The 19,040-nt window shown below is 39.7% G+C and overlaps 2 protein-coding genes across 23 annotated transcripts in view; one reads left to right on the top strand and one right to left on the bottom strand.

The window, feature by feature from the left end:
* The window catches only part of ARFIP1 (ARF interacting protein 1), a 133,211-nt gene extending 126,322 nt beyond the window's left edge, over window positions 1-6,889 (bottom strand). For 6 of the 17 annotated variants that reach the window (XR_011994981.1, XM_072724830.1, XM_072724832.1 and 3 more), the window contains exon 1: window positions 6,588-6,889. Coding sequence is in view for 5 of the 17 variants with exons in the window: in XM_072724830.1 (XP_072580931.1) it covers window positions 6,588-6,881 (294 nt within the window). In the remaining 12 variants the exon portion in view is untranslated. Of the gene's footprint in view, window positions 1-6,466 lie in introns of all 17 variants that reach the window. The other 11 variants (XM_072724836.1, XM_072724841.1, XM_072724843.1 and 8 more) reach the window with 9 other exon arrangements.
* On the top strand, window positions 6,739-17,388 carry TIGD4 (tigger transposable element derived 4). 6 transcript variants are annotated; one of them, XM_072724847.1, is made up of 4 exons: window positions 6,884-7,102; window positions 9,055-9,143; window positions 13,772-13,857; window positions 14,188-17,388. In XM_072724847.1, exon 4 carries the CDS (start codon window positions 14,741-14,743, stop codon window positions 16,274-16,276), a length of 1,536 nt encoding a protein of 511 aa, XP_072580948.1. In that variant the 5' UTR covers window positions 6,884-7,102; window positions 9,055-9,143; window positions 13,772-13,857; window positions 14,188-14,740; the 3' UTR covers window positions 16,277-17,388. The 6 variants fall into 6 exon arrangements, with proteins under 6 accessions (XP_072580950.1, XP_072580948.1, XP_072580947.1 ...); XM_072724849.1 differs by lacking the exon at window positions 9,055-9,143 and having other exon boundaries at window positions 6,739-7,102; XM_072724846.1 differs by lacking the exon at window positions 13,772-13,857.
* Window positions 17,389-19,040: the final 1,652 nt, after the last annotated feature.

Genomic DNA, 19,040 nt, shown 5'->3' with positions numbered 1-19,040 from the left:
TCTGTCTCATGAATAAATAAATAAAATCTTAAAAAAAAAAAAATTAGGTATCAGGTACTGAGGCTAGGTCATAGGGATTTAAGATGAGCCAAAAAAGAAAATAAGATTTGGCCTCTATCTTCATGGAGTTTGAAGGCAATGGAAGAGAAAGAGAATCATATAGTCACACACAAAATGTAAATTGTAACTGTGGTAAATGTATGACCTGGGAGGTTAGAGTATCTAATCTGAGAGGTTATACAGTATTCCCTCAGGAAACAAAACTGCTGCTGAAGTGTGAAGTATAAGTAGGAGCTAACAAAAAGTGAAATATAAAGAAGTGATCCAGACACGGAGAAAAAAAAGCACGTGCAAAGGTTCTGTAAAGGCAAAGAGCAAGACAAGTACAAAGGACTAAAAAGGTGGCCAGCATAGTTGTAGTGGAGAGGTAAGCAGAACACAGTAAAAGATGAGGCTGGAGGATGAGGATGAGTTAAACATTGTTAAGGGGTTTTATTTTTACCTGAGAAGCAACAGGAGGCCATTGAAAGATTGGGGAGGAGGAGAGAAGACTGACATTCAGATGTGTGTTTCAAAATAAACCAGCCTTCAGGATGGTTAATGGATTAGAGAGGGGCCAGAATAGAAGTGGGCAGACAAGAATGGGCAATTGTAGAAATTCAAGCAAGATGATGGTAACAAACTAAAGTGGTGGTAGTGGAAATGGGAAGAAGTAAACAGATTCAAAAGATATTAGGAAAGTAAGATTAATAAAACTTGTTGACACACTGGATGTAATCAGGAGAGGGAGTTATTAAGAATGATCTAGTTTCTGGATTTTACAACTGCAAAGATAATGGAGACACTCAATGAAATAAGGAACAAAGAAAGAGGATGAACTTTTGGGGGGGGGGCATGAAGGGGAAATCAATTTAGTTTTAGACATGTTGTATTTAAGATACTTTTAATACACTCAAGAGAGGGCACCAACTAGAAAGCAAGATATACAGGTCTAGAGCTCAGAGGAGATAGAAAACATACCCTCAGAAAAGCTGTCATCTTTATCCTAGAAAAGCAGCTAACTATAATCCCCAAGTATCCTCGAAAAACATTAGACTTTGACCATCTGGATTTAGTTAAAACAAAAAGCCATGAGAGAATATGGCAGTAATGTTTTCCATCAGCTAAAACAAAAACTGTTAGGCACCATGGGGAATACAGAGATTTTTAAAATCTTGGTTCAATAGTACAGCAATTATGTCACTAATTATATAATATTTTAAAGTTTTAGCAGGGCTGGCCAATGTTGGGAACGTTTTATACCTGTGCTATCCAGTAAAGTAGCCACTTAGCCACACGTGGCTGGCTGAGCACCTGAAATGTGACTGAGGAACTGAATTTTTAATCCTATTGTAACTAACTTAAATAGCCACATGTGGCCAGTGGCTATGGTATCAGAGCTGGTTTAGAGCTTCCTCATCTATTCCATCTAATCCCCAGCAGTTACCCTGCGAATTAACTGACAGTGGGTATGGATGATAGAGGGATTAGAGCCCTAGGAACTTTCATTCCGTCTGCTTATGATATTATTTGAATTTTAATTTCAAGAATATGTAGTACTTGTGTAATTAAAATATTTTTTATTTTAAAAGTCATTAATATGCCATATAAATTAGGAAATACAGAAGAACAAATAAAAATAATTTGTAAACCTTTAAGAAACAATCTATAATTAATGCTTAGTCAGATATGAAGAGGGTTATATTTTTAACCCTTTTGTTAAAAGGACGTATAGCACCAACGGCCCAATAAAAAACTGAGTCTTATTACTTCACTCTTCTATCCCACCTGCATCTCCAAACACCTTGGAAATCCTTCCTTTTGCGGGGGGGGGGGGGGGGGGGGGAGGTCCTTTTAAAAAGACAGCCACTGGGCAGCCCAGGTGGTTCAGTGGTTTAGTGTCTGCCTTCTGCCCATGGCGTGATCCCGGAGACCGGGGATCGAGTCTCACATCAGGTTCCCTGCGTGGAGCCTGCTTCTCCCTCTGCCTGTGTCTCTGCCCCCCTCCCCCGTGTCTCTCATGAATAAATAAATAAAATCTATAAAAAATAAAACAAAATACAAAGACAGCCACCATGTCTACAACTTAAGCTCAAAACTACCAAAAATAGACACTTAATAGTCCACTTGCCTACTTCCCCTTACCACTATCAGTATCACCTTTTGCCACCAATGTCACACACTGTAACTGGAACCCAATCTCTATCCTACAATGTCAGAAATCATTTATCACTATAGTGAAAAGAGTACAAGCTCTGGAGTAGAGCAACTTTGGCTGTGAGTCTGTGGTTCTCCTCCTTTTACAGGTTGGGTGACTAATTACTACTATACCTGTTTCTTTATTTGTTAATAGGAAATAAGAATATCTAATATATAGCATCTATAAAGCACAGTGCCTGGCCAGAATAGCACTTAATAAATGACAACTATCATGGACTTCTCTGTACCTATCACTATCCTAGATGCCCTGAAGGTAGCACTCAAACTCAACAGATTGGGTCATGGCCATCCTGGAGATTACATGCCACTGACTTAACCCCCAGGGACTCTTTCCACCTGGGATTTGAATTCCTGATCCATCCCTTATTAGGTACATGACCTTATACAAATCACTATCTAAAAACCTTAATTTCTTCATTTCTAACATGGTAATATATTTTTTTGCCGCCCACTTGATATAGCTGGAGTAAAACTAAAAGGAAATGTGCTTTGTAAATTATTATACACTAAATAAACAGAAGGTATTAAACAAAGAGTAACATATTCCTCTTCTCTAAGGCAAAGGTTTCCCACCAGTGTGCCAAGAGTGAATTATATATTTGCTAAAATACTGACCCCTCCCTCAGCCTTCAGGGAGCCAGGGAGAGCCAGGCTATACTCTGGCATACAAGTATATAATTTTCTATGTGTGCCATGATGCAGAAAAGTCTGGAAACCTTGCCTAAAATACTATCTCATCCTAGCAGAAACTGGAGTTGGCCAACTGACCCTCTCTCTGGATATTTAGGCCTTATTACCAACTCCTCTGTTCTTATGATCCTGCTTCAAAAACAGTGCATCAGAGCTCCCTAAAGGAAGGGAAGCCTAAACATTACGGAGCTGTTAGTCCAACGCTATCACAGACATACAAAACAAAAAACAAAAAACAAAAAAAAGCCAAAAAACAAAAAACACTTTTAGATGAGAATATAGCAAAGATACTGCCATATTTTCACAAAAGATTTGAGCTATTTCCAGCAACAGCTGCCTATAACCACCCTAAGACAAAGGTTTAAAAATTATGAAGAGGAGAATAAGAGAAGGAAGAAAAAAGCGAAAAGGAATAAAAGAGAAAAAGAAAACATAATACTTTTGTAGACAATAGCTGAGAATCTGCAAGAGCTGTTCAGTGGCTTCCATGGCTGCCTGACGCTAGTAGACCAAACATAGCAAAATTACTTTCAGATTCTTTTGTTTTATAGTCTTTTTTCATACATCCTAGAACTAATGCTGGTGCAAATCTGACTTTCAGACTCTCATGGTCCCTAAGTCATCATCTTTCATATTATGTGCAACTGCTCTTTCCAGTCTGTACATATATTGTTAGTTTTTTCATCCATAGCCATATTATCTTAAATTCCCTATTGAGGGGTGCCAGGTGGGGGGGGGGGGTGCAGCCAGTTAAGCATCTGACTGTTTGGTTTCCACTCAGGTCATGATCTCAGGGTCGTGAAATGGAGCCCTGAGTCAGATTCCACACCCAATGTGGAGTCTTCTTAGGATCCTCCCTCCCTCTCCCTCTATCCCTCCCTCTTGTTTTCTCACTCTCTCTCAAAATAAATAAATGAATCTTAAAAAAAAAAAAAAAAAAAATTCCCTGTTGAATTTATTCCTTCCTTCATCCTGAATTCCTTACTCCATCCCAAATTCATCATTCTTGGATGTATTTATATCTCCAGACTCCTACAAAGTCAAGTTTATTACTTAAAACCTTTTTCTCACTTTCCACTTCTCATGTCATAATACACCCACACACTCTACATACACACAGATTTTATATCCATCCCCATGGGAAAACTCTACCAAATAAACACTCCACAGACTTTCGCCAAGTTCATTTCTTTTTGTCATGACTTTTAGATATGACATTCAACAAGGTGTTCATCTACTGAAGATTAATAAGGGGAAAACTCTACGTAATAGCTGATAGGAAGTAAGCCAAGATACCCGCAATTTATGCCAAAAATAAAGTAAAGGAAATATGGTAGAAGCCGTCTAGAGTAGTTAAGAGCTCAGTCTGGAGTCAAACAACCTACGTTCAATCCTGGCTCCACCAGTGTGCCTCTGAGCAGATTACTTTGGCTTCAGTTAATCACTTAGTTTTAGCTTCTTCATCTATAAAAATGGAGATTTTAGCGACCTTTTAAAGTTGCTGCGAGGATTAGACGAGATAATCACATAAAGCACTCAGCATAATGCCTGGCACACGATAAGCAAACAAATGTTAACTGTTGGTATGGCATCAAATATAACCTATGTGCTGACTTTGTCATTACCTTAGAAAGAAACTAATTCAGGATAATCTACTCTTCATAAAGTTACATTTTCTGCTTCCCCAAGTGAGGATCCTAGACATCAGGAAAATGTTTTGATTTTGTGAGAAGAATCTGGTCACCCTATAAGCTGTATAGGTCTCTTCAAGTTCTTACATTCTATGGAACAAGTGCCAAACCTTTAGAACTTCAGCCCTCAACCCATAAACATTTTGCAACCAAATAAGTAAGTTCAAGTACATACTCTAATCTCACAGTAAATTGGGAGGGATGCTAACTTATTTACATGAAAGAACAATCATTAAAATACCTAATATAGAGAGGGAAAGGTGATGACAAGCAGTAACATATCAAAAGTTGAAGAACTACACTACTAATAAGATGCTGAAGCATCTTATTTGCCATTTCTAGCAAAGCCAAAATCTCAAGTGATAAAACAGGAAAATGAAAGCAAAGGACAACTAAAATTAAAGTTTTAAAATCTGAACTGTACCTACTAGCGGCGTGATATTTAATATGTATTAAGTAATAATATAAATGCATTAATTTATAAACCCATTGGATCTCCACAGCATTGGCCACAAACAGCTATCCCTAAAAAGAAACCTCAAAACCACAAATCAGGAACTAATAAGCTGGCACTCTCACTTCCTTCTCTAGGTCTAGGATGGAATTTAGAAACACTGACGTTTTGAAGTAGTTAAGAGATTTCAGTGTAAAGCTAGAATCTCTGCATTCTACTCTCCCAACACAAACTATCTACAGTTTGCAAAAAATAATAGCAACACAAAAAAAGGTGTCATGAACATGAACAAGCCGCTGAGAAATGGTTTTTAATCTATCTGGAGATTGTATTGTCTCCTTTGAGAATGTGATTTTTTTTCTTTAAATGGACATTCTCCCCCCAACGCACTCAAAATTCTGCACACAATTTCAGGGGTGCAGAAGGGATGAGAAGGGATGAGAAGACCCCTCATGACTGTGGAGCCCAAGGCATAACCCAGGATTAAGGCAAACAAATTTATTAATTTGAAAAGGAATACCAGTAACTGAGGCAGAGATGTTCATTCAAAAAAGAAAAATTGGAAATATTTTCTATTTTCTCAGATAATGAAGGTTAGACGTGGTGGTCAGGAGAGGGTGTTGCTCATGTTGAGCAAAGAAAACAAAACAAAACAAAAATAAGAACCGAGTTAGAGAAATTACGTTCTTTTAATCCAGGAGAAAACAAAGAGGAGTTAGAAATGCTAAAGGAGGGGGGGTGGTGGCTTAAGGATTAGAAGGAAGTGTAAACTATAAACTTCTTGAGATCAAAGGGTTCAAGAAGGAAATTTAATTTTTTAAAAAAAGGAAGCAATAAAGTTAAAAGGGAAAAGCGTCTAGAAACTCCTTTAAAGAAAAAAAAAAAAAAAACAACTCTGTGCATTTCCATTTCCTAGACACGTAAACAGTAACTTGGCAAGAAGGAACGGAGGAGCAGAGGCTGCGCGACTTCCCTCCCCAGCTCCAGCCTCCCCGCCGGCCCCGGGCAGCCAGGCCGGGGCGCTCCGCGGGGCTCCTCCCTGCGCCGCCGCCCGGGAGCCGCCCGCGGGACCGTCGCACCCCCGCTCCTCCCGCTCCTCCCGCTGCGGCCGAGAGGAAGCAGGGGCCGCAGAGCGCGGGGCGCACAGGTGGGGACTGGGCCCGGACCCACGGCGGCCCGCCCGAGACCTGCCCTCCGGCGCTCGCAACGAGGGGGCAGCGCAGCCCGCGAGGCCAGCCTCCCCGTGCGCCGGCTGCCGCGGGACGCCGAGGGTCGGGCCCAACGGCACAGACCCGGGCCGGGGTGCCTAGCGCAGGTCCGCCCCCCGCCACCCCCCCCCCCCCGCTTCCCCGCGGGCCCGCCCCGCCCTCACCTGTCTGCGGGGCACCCGGCAGCTCGCCCGTCGAGGCTTATCCCTGCGGCCGCTCACACCAGGCAAGAAGCGAGCGGAAACGCGGCCTGGGCCTTTCCCTTCCGCCCCTCCCCCCACGCACCTCGATCCGCGGGGGCGGGGAGCCACGGCAGCTGTCACAGCCTCTCGCCGACCAACCGCGAGGACACCCGGACCCGCCGCCTCCCGACCCGGCCCGCAGCCCCAGCGCCGAGAGCAGCGGAGCCGGAAGTGAGGAGGCCGGAAGTAGCGTTGTCCCGGGCCCCGGCCGGCCTCTCTCTCCCTCCGTCCGGCGCGGCCCCGCCACGTCTCGATGGTGCCAGCGCGCCTCCCTCGGGGCCTCCCCCGCCCCCTCCGGAGCCGGCCCCGCCCCCCGCCGCGGCCCTAGCAACCACATCCGGGGCTCCGCGGGCGCTGTTGCCCGGGTAATGGGCTGGCTGCGGCCGGATCGCAGAGGGGCGTGCGCCCGGCTCCTGATGCACCTGCCGGATCCGGGAGCTTGCGGAAGGGCGCGCGGGCCTGGGCTTGAGAGGTCGGAGGTCTCCCGGAGCCCTCAGCATCCCTTCCTTCTCACTCATGCACCCCAGCTTCACGCGTTGGGCGTCCCCCCAGCAGACGGTGAGCCGGTGGCGGGAGGGTGGAGGTGCACGTAGCTCGCCGCCGCGCACATCGCAGGAGAGCCAAGCTGCTTCCTCAGCGGCCGGAGAGCAAGTGGAAAGTTTTTCCAGCCCCGTGGGGGGTGGGGGTGGGGGTGGGCGTGGGGGTGGGGGGAGGATGGCGGGAATGCGGGGTGCGGGCGCCCGACCCTCGCTTCGCCAGTGCCGGGAGCGCCCCGCTGCGGCCACGTCTTGCAGCCCACCCTGCTCGGGAGGACCGGACCCCCCGGCGCGGCATCCCTGAGCTCTCGCTGCCTCTGGGGTCGCTCTGCGCCGCCGGATCCCCGATACTTCTCCTTCCTGCTCCTGTTTTCTTATTCTTGGTTTGCTCAGCCCCGTTTCTTCTTAAGTAGATCGCTGCCCCGGGTACGGAAACCGCGGGACAGGCCTCTCGCTCTGAGCCCTTTTGTAGTTTGCTAAGTTGAGCCCCCCCCTGCGCTGTGGATCCCCGCCCATCCCCGGCCCTGAGTGAGGGGATGTGCGGCTGGGCACGGGGGCTACACAGACCTGAAGCTCATTTGCACACAGAACCTACAGTTGCTGCATCCACGTACATCTCTCATCAAGGTCCCGGACCGCCCTTCCTTCGACGGCCTTGCATGCTCACTTTTGCAGCCATGTCACTTGGAGAAGTGCGAAGGGTAACTGTGCATCCCGTGGCATTGACTCTTCTTTAGATCTGCTAAAGAAGATCTGCTTTTGTCTTACAAGTAATGAGACCTTTTTAATGGCCAAGCACCCAAAGACAGAAGTCGGCCTTTACAAATTCTAGGGAGTTTCAGCATAATGAATCGTGCATCCCTGGACAGATACCTTCCCCCATGTCCACGAACGGTAAACACCCGTGAGGACACAAACGTTTCAAAAGTAAATAACAATATTTATCTGCTGAGCTCTCCAAGTGTGAGCTCTCACACTTCCTCTGACAAAAACAGTACTGAAGTCTCAACGCATGAATCTGTGTATAGAGGACCCTCATCTTAAGGGGCTCTGTTCTTAACCAAAAGAGCAAATGTATGTGCCAGTTCACTTAAATTATAACTTCAGGACTGTAGTCTTCTGTGGACTTTTCTGTTCAAAGCCATCCTGTTAATCTTCTCAGTTATAAGAAAAGGATCCCAATCTAGAATAATTACTGCTCTTCCTGTAGGGGAACAGAATGGAACTTAGTAGCCAAATACAAGTATTCTTGGTTTCTGAAGGGTAGTTAGAAGGAGGTGCATGGCAGTGCTCAGTGGTGCTTAAAAGATCCATACTTAACTGGTTGAGTTGGCTGGCACCTTTAGGATTCCTGCCAGGTGTCTCTTGAGTTTGGGGATGCTTAGCGTTATTAGAGTCAGTCTGACTATTAAATTGGTAGACTCAGAGGTGTTTCTTACACTGGAAAGGTGGACACTTGCATTAATCATTTGTCCTTAGCTGGATGGTTTCCTTTGCAGCTGCTGATGTTTTTTGATAGAGATTCTGATGGATTCAGAACTGCTTGGAACTCGTGCTAATTTCTGTTTGCGGGAGGTGCCGTTTATCATGTTAGGCACTACAGTCTAGTGTGATTCTGGTACTGCACATGCTTAGTCCTCATACCTGTGCAAGGGCTACACACAGGATTCGTCTTCCCATGATTTCTGCTGCTCCAAGGAAACTTAGAATGTAAAGTTCACTTGAAGAAAACACTGGCAGCTACTTCAGCTGGTGATGGAAGACAGTGAAACTCTATGTGATTTATTTTGGAAAAAGGAAGCAGTAGCTGGTATTTTTCTAATTTGGGGGAAATTTTTGATGCTGACAGAAAGACCTTCTTTAAAATCTAACCCTGCTTAGATGGAGACCTACCTACCTTTCTTCCCTCCCTCCCTTCCTTCTTGCCTTCTCTCCTTTCTCCCCTCTCTCTCTCTCTTTTTTTCTTTGCCCTAGAGTTTGGGGAGTTCCTCCTGCCCATTCTCTTTAGGAAGAATAGAAGATTACTGCTTTTCTCTAAAAACTTGGCATCTGTGTTTGGAGAGGTAAGAAAAAAGGTAATAGTTGTCTGCCATGTATGGTTACGACATGGGGATTATCTACCAATTTACCTTTGTACTGCTATTAGTTATTATTCAGCTTTTGAAAAATCAGGTGCCATTTGTTCACTTGGCTTGTGGGAACTCTGATGCCTATATTTCATTTATTGACCAGGAAGGAAAGGGGCCCAAAAGTTAAAGAATATTATTTTATTCTCTTCTTAGTGAATTAAATGTACACACAACCTTTTTTCTTTGCTTTAGATGTTGAATACTGTATGCTGCTTATAAATATGATTTCCTCAAGAGAAAGAAAAAGGTGCTACATTTACATCCTTTCTAGGGGAATTCTGGTAATGTCACAATAGTTTTATCACTCTCCAACGTCGGTTCCCTTTTCATGGAGACATATTTAGTTAATGATTGCACAGTGTCATTTTTTGGAAACAAATCCTTTGTTACAGGATACTGATAAGTGGAACATTTAAAGAAGCCCGTGAATAGTAGTTTGAGTAGAACATAAGAGTAGAAATTGTTTTAACTACAAAGAGAAAAAAACTGAAGTTTTTTCCATTCCATTATCTAGAATTAACATTCAGCATTTTGTCATCTTTTTTCTATGCATATATATTTTTCTACATTTATTTAAGAAATTGTTATTTAGAACCTACTGTTTGCTGGGCACTAAGCTCTGTAGGAATAGCCATGAGCCTCTGCCCTCATGTAACTTTCAGTGTATATTGGTTTTGTTGGCATACAGTTTTGTATTTTGCTTTTTTCACTTAATATATTATGGAATTTTCTTCATATCATTAAATATTCTCCTTCAGTGGCTCAGTAGTATTTTAGCATATATATTTCTTAAATTATTTACTTAATCCTTTTTACACATTTAGGTTCTTTCCTGTTTTGCCTGTAATTATAAAACAACAATATAAGGAATATTGTTGTATGGTAAAATTCTAAGATGACTTCCAATGATTCTCACTGTGTAATTCCCTCCAATATGAACATGATAGGACATCATTCTCACATGTTATATTACATGTGCAAGGGATTTTGCAGATGTAGTCAACTGACTTTTAAATTAATCAAAGGGGAGATAACCTGGATGGGCCTAAACTGATTATGGGAGCCTTTTAAGAGCAGGGAGTTTTCTCCTGCTGGTTGCAACAGAGAAGGCAGAGAGATTCAAAGCATGAGAAAGATTTGGAGGAAGGTTCTCTAGTGCTGAAATGGAAAGGGCCACAGTCAAGGACCTGAAGGAGGCCTCGAGGAGCTGGGAGCAGTCTCTGCTGATGGCCAGCAAAAAAACTCAGGGACATCAGTCCTACAACCACAGGAAGTTGAATTCTGCAAATAACCTGAATGAACTCGCAAGCAGATTCTTCCCCAGAGCCTCCAGATAAGAGTCCCGTTTGACTAACATCTTGATTTCTGCCTTGTGAGATCCTAAGCAAAGGATCCAGTTGAGCTCACCTGGACTTCTGGCCTGCAGAACTGTTAAATAATAAATGGGTATTGTTTTAAGCTATTAAATGCAGCAATAGATAATGGATACATTTGTAAGCTAGGTTATTTTTATATGTATAATTATTCTTTGGGCTAACATCCTAGGTATGGACTTCCTGGGTAAAAGTTGTGCACATTTTTAAGGTTTTTGTATAATATTACTAATTTGCCCTTCATAAGCTTTGTACTAATTTATTTACCTCCTCACAACCTATGTTATCACATTCTGGCAAAAACTAGATACTGTCATTCTGATAGGCAAAAACAAAAAACAAAAAGGTATCTCCTGTTTTGAAAAAAGATTTACATTTCTCTTGTTACCAGGAGAATTGACTATTATTTTCTTGGAGTTCAGTTGGTAAGTCTTTTTTAGCAACTTGCCTATTCTTTAGTTAGCTTGACCACTGATATAGAGAAAATAGCATCTAACACGTAGTACAGTATTTTTCTGCTGTAATATTTTCAAGGAGTGGAATGATTAATGAGCTTAATCGAGAGAATGGGTACTTTTGAGATATACTACTCCTGCCATTACTCCTTGCAAGAAATATCCCAGACATTATACTGTGGAGAGTGGAAAATGTTAGCTTCATTGATTAAGTGATATTGGTGCCTTGTTCTTTTCTAGGGAAAAAGTCTGGCTTGTCTGGATTGACATTAGACATGTGGTTGTTTCAGGAATAAAGATGTATTGTATATTACCATGGAAAATTGTAGATTTCACTACTGTTTTAGAAGGAAATATATACTGTTAACGCTCAGAAAACAACTAATATCTTCCTAAATAAACATATTATTTTCAGTTTGATCCAGATAATCACCAATCTCTGTGTATATTATATTGCTTTATTTGGGAGGGAGTATGGGAGGAAATTCAAGTGACTTTTTCTGTAATCCTTTTTATTTGAGATGATAGGGTTTATTTCTGACAACTGAAAAATTTTTTTTCAAATTAGAATTATTTTAATAGATTAAGAAAAAAAGTACTAAAATACCCATGTGGTTCTGCTATGTTATTTGCCTGAAAGTAAGGGGCCGAGTGAGGGATCCCACTGCAGCTCAGTGGGCCCAAAGGTGGGAGACTAAGGAGTGCTCCCCCTCCCAACGCCCCCTGACTTCTATCCCTCTTGCTATTCCCAGCCCCCAGTTCCTGCAGTGGGAAACCCCAGTGGTGCTGCTTCGGTACTGGGGAGTAGAAGGCACCTGAAGGTTGGGTGACTGAGGATATGTGACCTTTAAACATAAAACACTGCAGAGTCGGGCAGTAGGTTGCAAGTGTCCCAGGCAGCTGCCAGGCCTGCTCCTCTATAGCACAGGCGGGTATGGGTTGGCTGTTCCTCCAGCAGAGAAAGAACAGAAGACAGAGGAAGAGAAAAGTTCGGAGAGTCCCTTTTTCTCTTGGGGCGTAGTTTTGTGTGATTTTTGTCTTAAAAAATTGGTTCTTGCTACCACAATTTCTGAAGGTTTGTATCTTCCCCATAAGAGCAAGATATTTAAAAATGCTTATTTTGAAGTAATACTAGATTTATAGGAAATTGCAGAAAAATGTGCAGGGAGGTCCCATATATAAGCAAGGGTTTTTTTGGGTTTTTTGCTTGTTTGTTTTTTAATTGAACAGTCAAAGCTTATTTACTTAGAAAGGTAAGCCCACCTTAACAGTGGGATAGAGTTGCTATTCATGTTCGCAGAATTCATAAAGGCCTATTCTTCTGCTCTTCCATGGAGGCTTGATAGTGCTTTTTTGTTTTGGTTAGGTTCAGATAGGCATTGAAAACACCGCCTTGGTTTGGTTTGGTGCTGGGGACATAGAGTGCATATTATCAGAGGAGGCCACAGCAGTGTGATTCAAAGACACTGTAATATAGTGAAAAGAATAGTAGTCTTTACATTAGGAAGCCTGGATACTGGACTGCATTCAACTGCATTATAACTATATAAGCTTTGAAATTCAGTTTTATCTTCTTCTTGAGTTGTTTGGAATACAGGAAGTGAAGGTGTTTGGAAACTAAAGCCTTGGGCTATCATAATTATTATTAAGACTTTTTTTCAGTAACATAACAAAAAAGCCTCCTTTACTGGTTGTAATTCCTATGATAAAAATTACTTCTTTTAGACAACAAAGGCAGAGGAATTTTGACAAAAAGTCTTCTCAAAAAATTTTGTGCAAAAAATTCATATGACATCTTGAAACCTGGGAGGACAGAGAGAAAAATTAGAGGGATATCGTGCCCACACTATTTCACACAGTAGTAACACCTGCTCATCAAATTAGCTTTTTACTTTGGCCTGCAGTAGGCCCCAAGCCTGTAGATTTTGGTAGGATGAGTATCACGTGGGAAGGTACGTGCAAGCCCATCTAGGTCTGTGTGACTGTTCTTACAGTAGTGTTTGGTTTAAGAGGATCTCTGCTTTCAGTATATATTTCAGGTGGGATTCTTGCTTCTGTTTGCAAGTAGAATTTTGTAAATCTTTAAATTATAAAGATTGACACAGCTGAAGGGACATTAGAGCGAGGATAATGATGATGAGATCATCACCAAACATTTATTGAGCATTTTGTAAGGTGCTAAATGCTATACTGAGTGCTTTACACTCGTTTGAATCTTCTTGAATGTGCAATAACCCTGTGAGAAGCTGAAGCTTCAAATGGCTAAGTAAACTACCCAGGATCACATAAGTTGTAAACAGCAGAATCACTTGTCAACTCAGGTGTGTCTGGCACCAAAGCCCATATCCTTGCACTATAATAAGCCCTTTACCTTACAGATAAGGAAGTGGAGGTCCTGAGATATTAAGGCCCATGGTCACTTTCCTTCTTAGTCTTAGTCTAGGTCTATTACTGCATTATTATATCCTCTTAGTAATTTGCTTACTCCTATGCATTTTTTCAATTATTTCTGGCCTCTGTGCATTTGGCTAATGTGTCAAGTTGATAAAAAGTTACTAGGTTTGTAAGCATTTAGATAAAATAAGATTTAGATTTTTAAAATTTGTAATGGAATCACTTAATTTGATTTTTAGTGAAGCCTTTTCTATCAGACTCCGACGAAGGGGACACTGTTTCCCATGTGCTATTAAAAGTTAAACCTTGTGACTACTGTCTGACTGTGTTTTTCTTTTAGAGAAGTCAGAGGGGGCAGTCTGTGACTTCATGTGAGAAATAGCCACCAAAGGTCTATCCAGCATCAATTTTAGTTCTTTAATTTTGGTAAGCGCCCATTTTTAAAACAGATTAAATTTGCCTGAATTATTTCAGAAGTATATATTACAAAGCATTCAAAGCAAGTGAGAATTCAAATGCACAGAGCAGAGCTAGAGGGCTTTTTACAGACGCCCTTTAGGAGGTAAGCATTTCTCCTAGGAGCTTTGGTTATTATATTTTCAGAAACATGTTCTCATTCTTTTCATTATTATTAAAAGCATAACTAATTAGTATAAATATTCTTTTTGATATTCAATTGACACATCATTGCTAAAGTAGCTTGTTTTCTTTCTTTCTTTCTTTCTTTCTTTCTTTCTTTTTTTTTCTCTTTTCAAGAAGCAGAAGATACACCATCAAGTCCTAGAAGGATTATACCACTTTCTTTTCCGCCCTGAAGAGACTTGGAAATTAACGGGTAACATTTTGCATGAAAATTGCTGAACGCTTTTCCTTCTTATCTCGGCGGCCTTCTGCGGAGAATTAATAGGAGGTTGAATGCGTGCATGGATAAAATGGATCATCTTAAAGGATTGAAGTTCCAAAAATATATCAGCAGGACTGGACAGGTTTGACATAATGAGATTTCTATTTTAGCTTGACTTCTGGAACACTGAATAAACTATAAACTGAGCCGCACACGTCCTGGGAAGGAAGTGTCTCTTCTACGATATTCTAGCTGAGTATAACTGCGTATAACATTTTTCTTATTCAGAACCTTTGAAAAAAGATATTTACTTATCAATTTCCCGAAAAATAGGACCAGTAGACACTTACCAACTTTTAATATATGAAGCAGGACAGAAAGCTACAATTTGTATCATTTTGGAAAAGAAATTTAAAGAAACAGCCACCAGAAAGACAAGCAATCTCTACGTAAGCGCTGGTGGAGATGGCAGAGGCTTCTGAGGATGCCTCAGCTCTGCCTGTGACAGTGAAGAAAAAGAAAAGTTTATCCATTGAAGAAAAGATCGACATCATAAACGCAGTAGAAAGTGGCAAGAAAAAGGCAGAAATTGCAGCTGAATATGGAATAAAGAAAAATTCCTTGTCTTCTATTATGAAGAATAAAGACAAAGTTCTAGAAGCCTTTGAATCTCTGAGATTTGATCCGAAGAGAAAAAGACTGAGAACTGCTTTTTACACAGATCTAGAAGAGGCATTAATGAGGTGGTATCGAATTGCTCAGTGTCTAAATGTACCAGTTAATGGTCCAATGTTGCGTCTCAAAGCTAATGATTTTGCCCAGAAACTGGGACATAATGACTTTAAGTGCAGCAATGGTTGGCTGGATCGCTTTAAATCCAGGTATGGCTTAGTATTCAGAGCTCAACCTGTAGAAGCTACAGCTGTGTCAGTAGACCCTTCAGCCGTCTGGCACCAAAATGTACTTCCTTATTATTTAAATGATTATCACCCTAAAAATGTTTTTAATATAAAAGAGACTGGGCTGCTTTATCGAATGTTACCTACAAATACATTTGCATTTAAAGGAGAAACATGCTCCATCGGACAGTTATGCAAAGACAGAATAACTCTGGTGGTTGGGACAAACATGGATGGCTCAGAGAAACTTCCTTTGCTTGTCATTGGAAAAAACAAAACTCCACATTGTTTCAAAGGTATTAAATCATTGCCTGTGTGCTATGAAGCTAACAGAATGGCGTGGATGACCTCAGATGTATTTGAACGATGGATGCGGAAGCTTGATGAGAAGTTTCAAGCCCAGCAACGAAGAGTGGTGATTTTTGTTGATTCTTTTCCTTCACATCCAGAGGTAAAGAACCTAAAGTCCATTGAGTTAGCGTTCTTTCCATCATGCTTATCTTCCAAATTTATAGCTATGAAACAAGGTGTTATTAAAAGCCTTAAAATCAAATACCGACATTGCCTTATCAAGAAATTCTTAAGCTCTGTTGAAGGCAGCAAAGAATTTACATTTTCCCTACTAGATGCAGTTGATACTTTGCACCTTTGTTGGAGGGCTGTAACCCCAGAGACTATTGTCAAGAGCTATGAAGAGGCAGGATTCAAATCTCAAAAGGAAGAAAGTGACAGGACAAATGCAGAGACAGACACTAGTCTTGATTTGGTTGCCCATGCTCAGGCAGCAGGCGTGGAATTTCCTGAAGGCTTATCTATAGAAGAGTATGCTGCTCTCGATGATGATTTGGAAACTTGTGAAGCTGCACCAAAAGGTGATTCAGAATGGCCCGAAGAAAATAAATCTGAGGAAACCGGATTTTATACTTCTGATGAGGAGGATGATGGTGGATCTCTAGACACTGAACTCCCTTTACCATCAAAAACGGAGGCAATAACTGCTTTAGAAACTCTTAAAAATTTTCTTAGAAGTCAAGATATGAGTGACGAGCTTCATAACTCTTTAGCAGACCTTGAAATTTTTATTAATTCATCATCTAAGTAATTATTTGTGGTACAACAAATGAGTAATAGCTTTTCTTAATGTATTTTATTATATAAGGTATATAAAAGGGAAAATACCACTGAAACATAAAAAATTAAAAAAAAAAACCCAACCTTTGGTTTAATTGCATATGTCTTTGACCTGAACAGCAAAGTTCCCTAGGTAAATTAAATAATGAGTAAGTAAAAAAAAATAATAATAATAATGATAATAATGAGTAAGTAAATGAAAAGTATGAATTTTAATATAGCAAGATTTGGGGGAGTAGAAAATATATTTTGGAGGCCTTGTACTTGAAATATGTGATATAAATGTCAAAAATCAAAAACTCTCCAGCTATTTGATTATACAGGTTGAATTGGTGATTGCTATTTACTTTTTTTTTAAGGCAGATCATGTTCTAGAATATTTTAATTCATCTACCTCGTATCAGAAATGAAATATCTATTCCTTAGATATTTATTTTTGTAAAGGCATATATTCTAGCCTTGTAGCAAGTGTTAATTTTAAATTATTTTTCTTGTAACTAGCTTATCTTGCTAAGAAGAAATTATGAAAAAGTACTGAAAATAAAGTCTGACCCAATTCTACACGAAAGTGATTAAAAATATATGTCTCACTACTTTCCAGTTATTTCTGTAGAAAGTCATTTGAAAGAGTATGACCTTATCAGATACTTTTTGTCATCTACAACTGGAAGATGATATGGATTCTTCCTAAATATTTGTATGTATATATGTGTTTAATAGAAAAATACATTACTTAAACATTTGTGAACTCATAATTTCTATTTTAATAAGACAACTCTTGAAAAGCTATATGAAGATATATATGCAGTTATGAGAAAAAGTGTCTTACGTGGTTCTTAGATAGTTTTCTAATTTTAAAGTTGAAACTTTTAATCTATCATTATTTTCCTGGTTTTACTGAATTTTCAGGAAAAGCTGAGTGTCTTTTCAGTATATTTTGATATATTTAATCTTTTTTTTTTTTTTAAATTCAATGGCTAACATACTGAATTAAATTTGGAGAAGTTTTGTCTACAGACTATTAAAATATTGTATGAAATTATTTACTCTCTGTCCATAAAATAGTTTTTGAAAGTATAAAAATATAATGTGTCTGACTTTTCTGTTGTCAAATTTTAAATGCCATACTTATTTAACATACATGGTTTAGGGTACCTTTTGAAAAGTATTTTGAAAAAGTGTAAAATGTTATACATATTATTTTTATTTTAGGAATCATTATTAGTCTGCCAACAAAAGACATATTTGGAAGGAAATATTTATAGAAAGTATTTTTATTGTCCATTATTGATTTACTCTGCTTTTGAGAGTTAGTAATAGCAAGCTTTAAAAATATATTCATTAAAAAAAATTTAAATTAAGAAAACTTCTTGTAGAGCAAAATATAGATTACTTAAACTTAATTGAAATCATTTTAATTAATGATTTGATTTAAAATTTCAGCATAATTGGAACTGTGAACCTAAATCATGGACCTTAATCTCTCTTAAGAGCCCTCTCTATAACTAGAACACCTGGCATATATTGAGTTTTGTTCAATAATTGTTTTCTCTTTGTTTCTCTACTTTATACCATTTTGATACCAAATTTTTATTTAATCATTCCAGTATTCTATGACATAAGAATTATTACCTCCATTTTTATAGATGAGGAAATTGAAATCTAAAAAAATAATTTGGTTAAAATCTCAGAAACAAAACCAAAATGCAGTAGTTCCCTATCACCTATCCTATGTTCCTCTAACTCTATACCACAATGCTGCTTTTCTATACTCCATAAAAGAAATTCTGTTGTTTTTTCCCTTGAGTTTAGGGCCCGAAGGATGAAATATTTCAAAGAATTTGCTGAATCTATGTTGATAGCTCTGTTCACAAGATGTCTCCTGAGAACACTGTTACTAATGCAACACTCACACTTTCTGGGTTGGTAATTCTGTACAACTCTTAACACAGAGGTTCCAGTGCGGTTCTAAGGCAAATACTTGAAACAACTTTAATATGCCCAAAGTGCTGAAAGTACCTACTATTCTTTTTCTTCTATGACATGATTCGTTTTTTATTAAAATAAAAATGGGGCATAATAAATCTAAAGGTGATAAAATTAGGCAAGGCTCCTATAGAGAATAAGAAAAAGATGCCTGCTTATTTAAATTCAGAGATAAACTTTAAGTTGTTAATGTTGTATATACTATTCTGTGTAATTTACAAGCTATATAAATTTAAACAATTTTCAAAACAAAATTTCTTTAAATTCACTTTTCCTAGAACAGACAATCATGGCATACCTCACTCCTGATTTACCATCTCCATACACAGTTAATGCAAAGTTCAGACTAAATGTCACTTGTCTTTTCGGAAAAGAACTTCACTTAATTCACCTGCTTTTCAGTTAGGTGTGTTATTTTCATTCTTGCTTTATAAATTTCTACTGTTGCAACAATGTTTCCCCTTCAGTCTACTTCACCAAATAACAAATCTTATATTGAATTTGGGACATTGTTTCACTTCACTAGTGAAAGGTTTGGTTCTGGATAAAGTAGGACAATGAGTAAACCAAGGCCTGTGGGTCTTATGTTGCCTGCCTGGCTTCTCATTTGGACCTAAGGTCAAATGTAAAACCTCCCATTTACTGTATACAAAGCAGAAGAATTGAGAGGCAAAGAATAGGGGAGGGAGAGTTGAAGGAGTACTTCCCAAGTAAACACCTCAGATCTCAGGAGAAGCCCTTTTCAATCA

Source organism: Vulpes vulpes, chromosome 10 (genome assembly GCF_048418805.1).
Source record: "Vulpes vulpes isolate BD-2025 chromosome 10, VulVul3, whole genome shotgun sequence".
NCBI classification, from domain to species: Eukaryota; Metazoa; Chordata; class Mammalia; order Carnivora; family Canidae; genus Vulpes; species Vulpes vulpes.
Note: the sequence above shows the minus strand (reverse complement) of the source record. Positions and strands in the feature narration are given on the sequence as shown.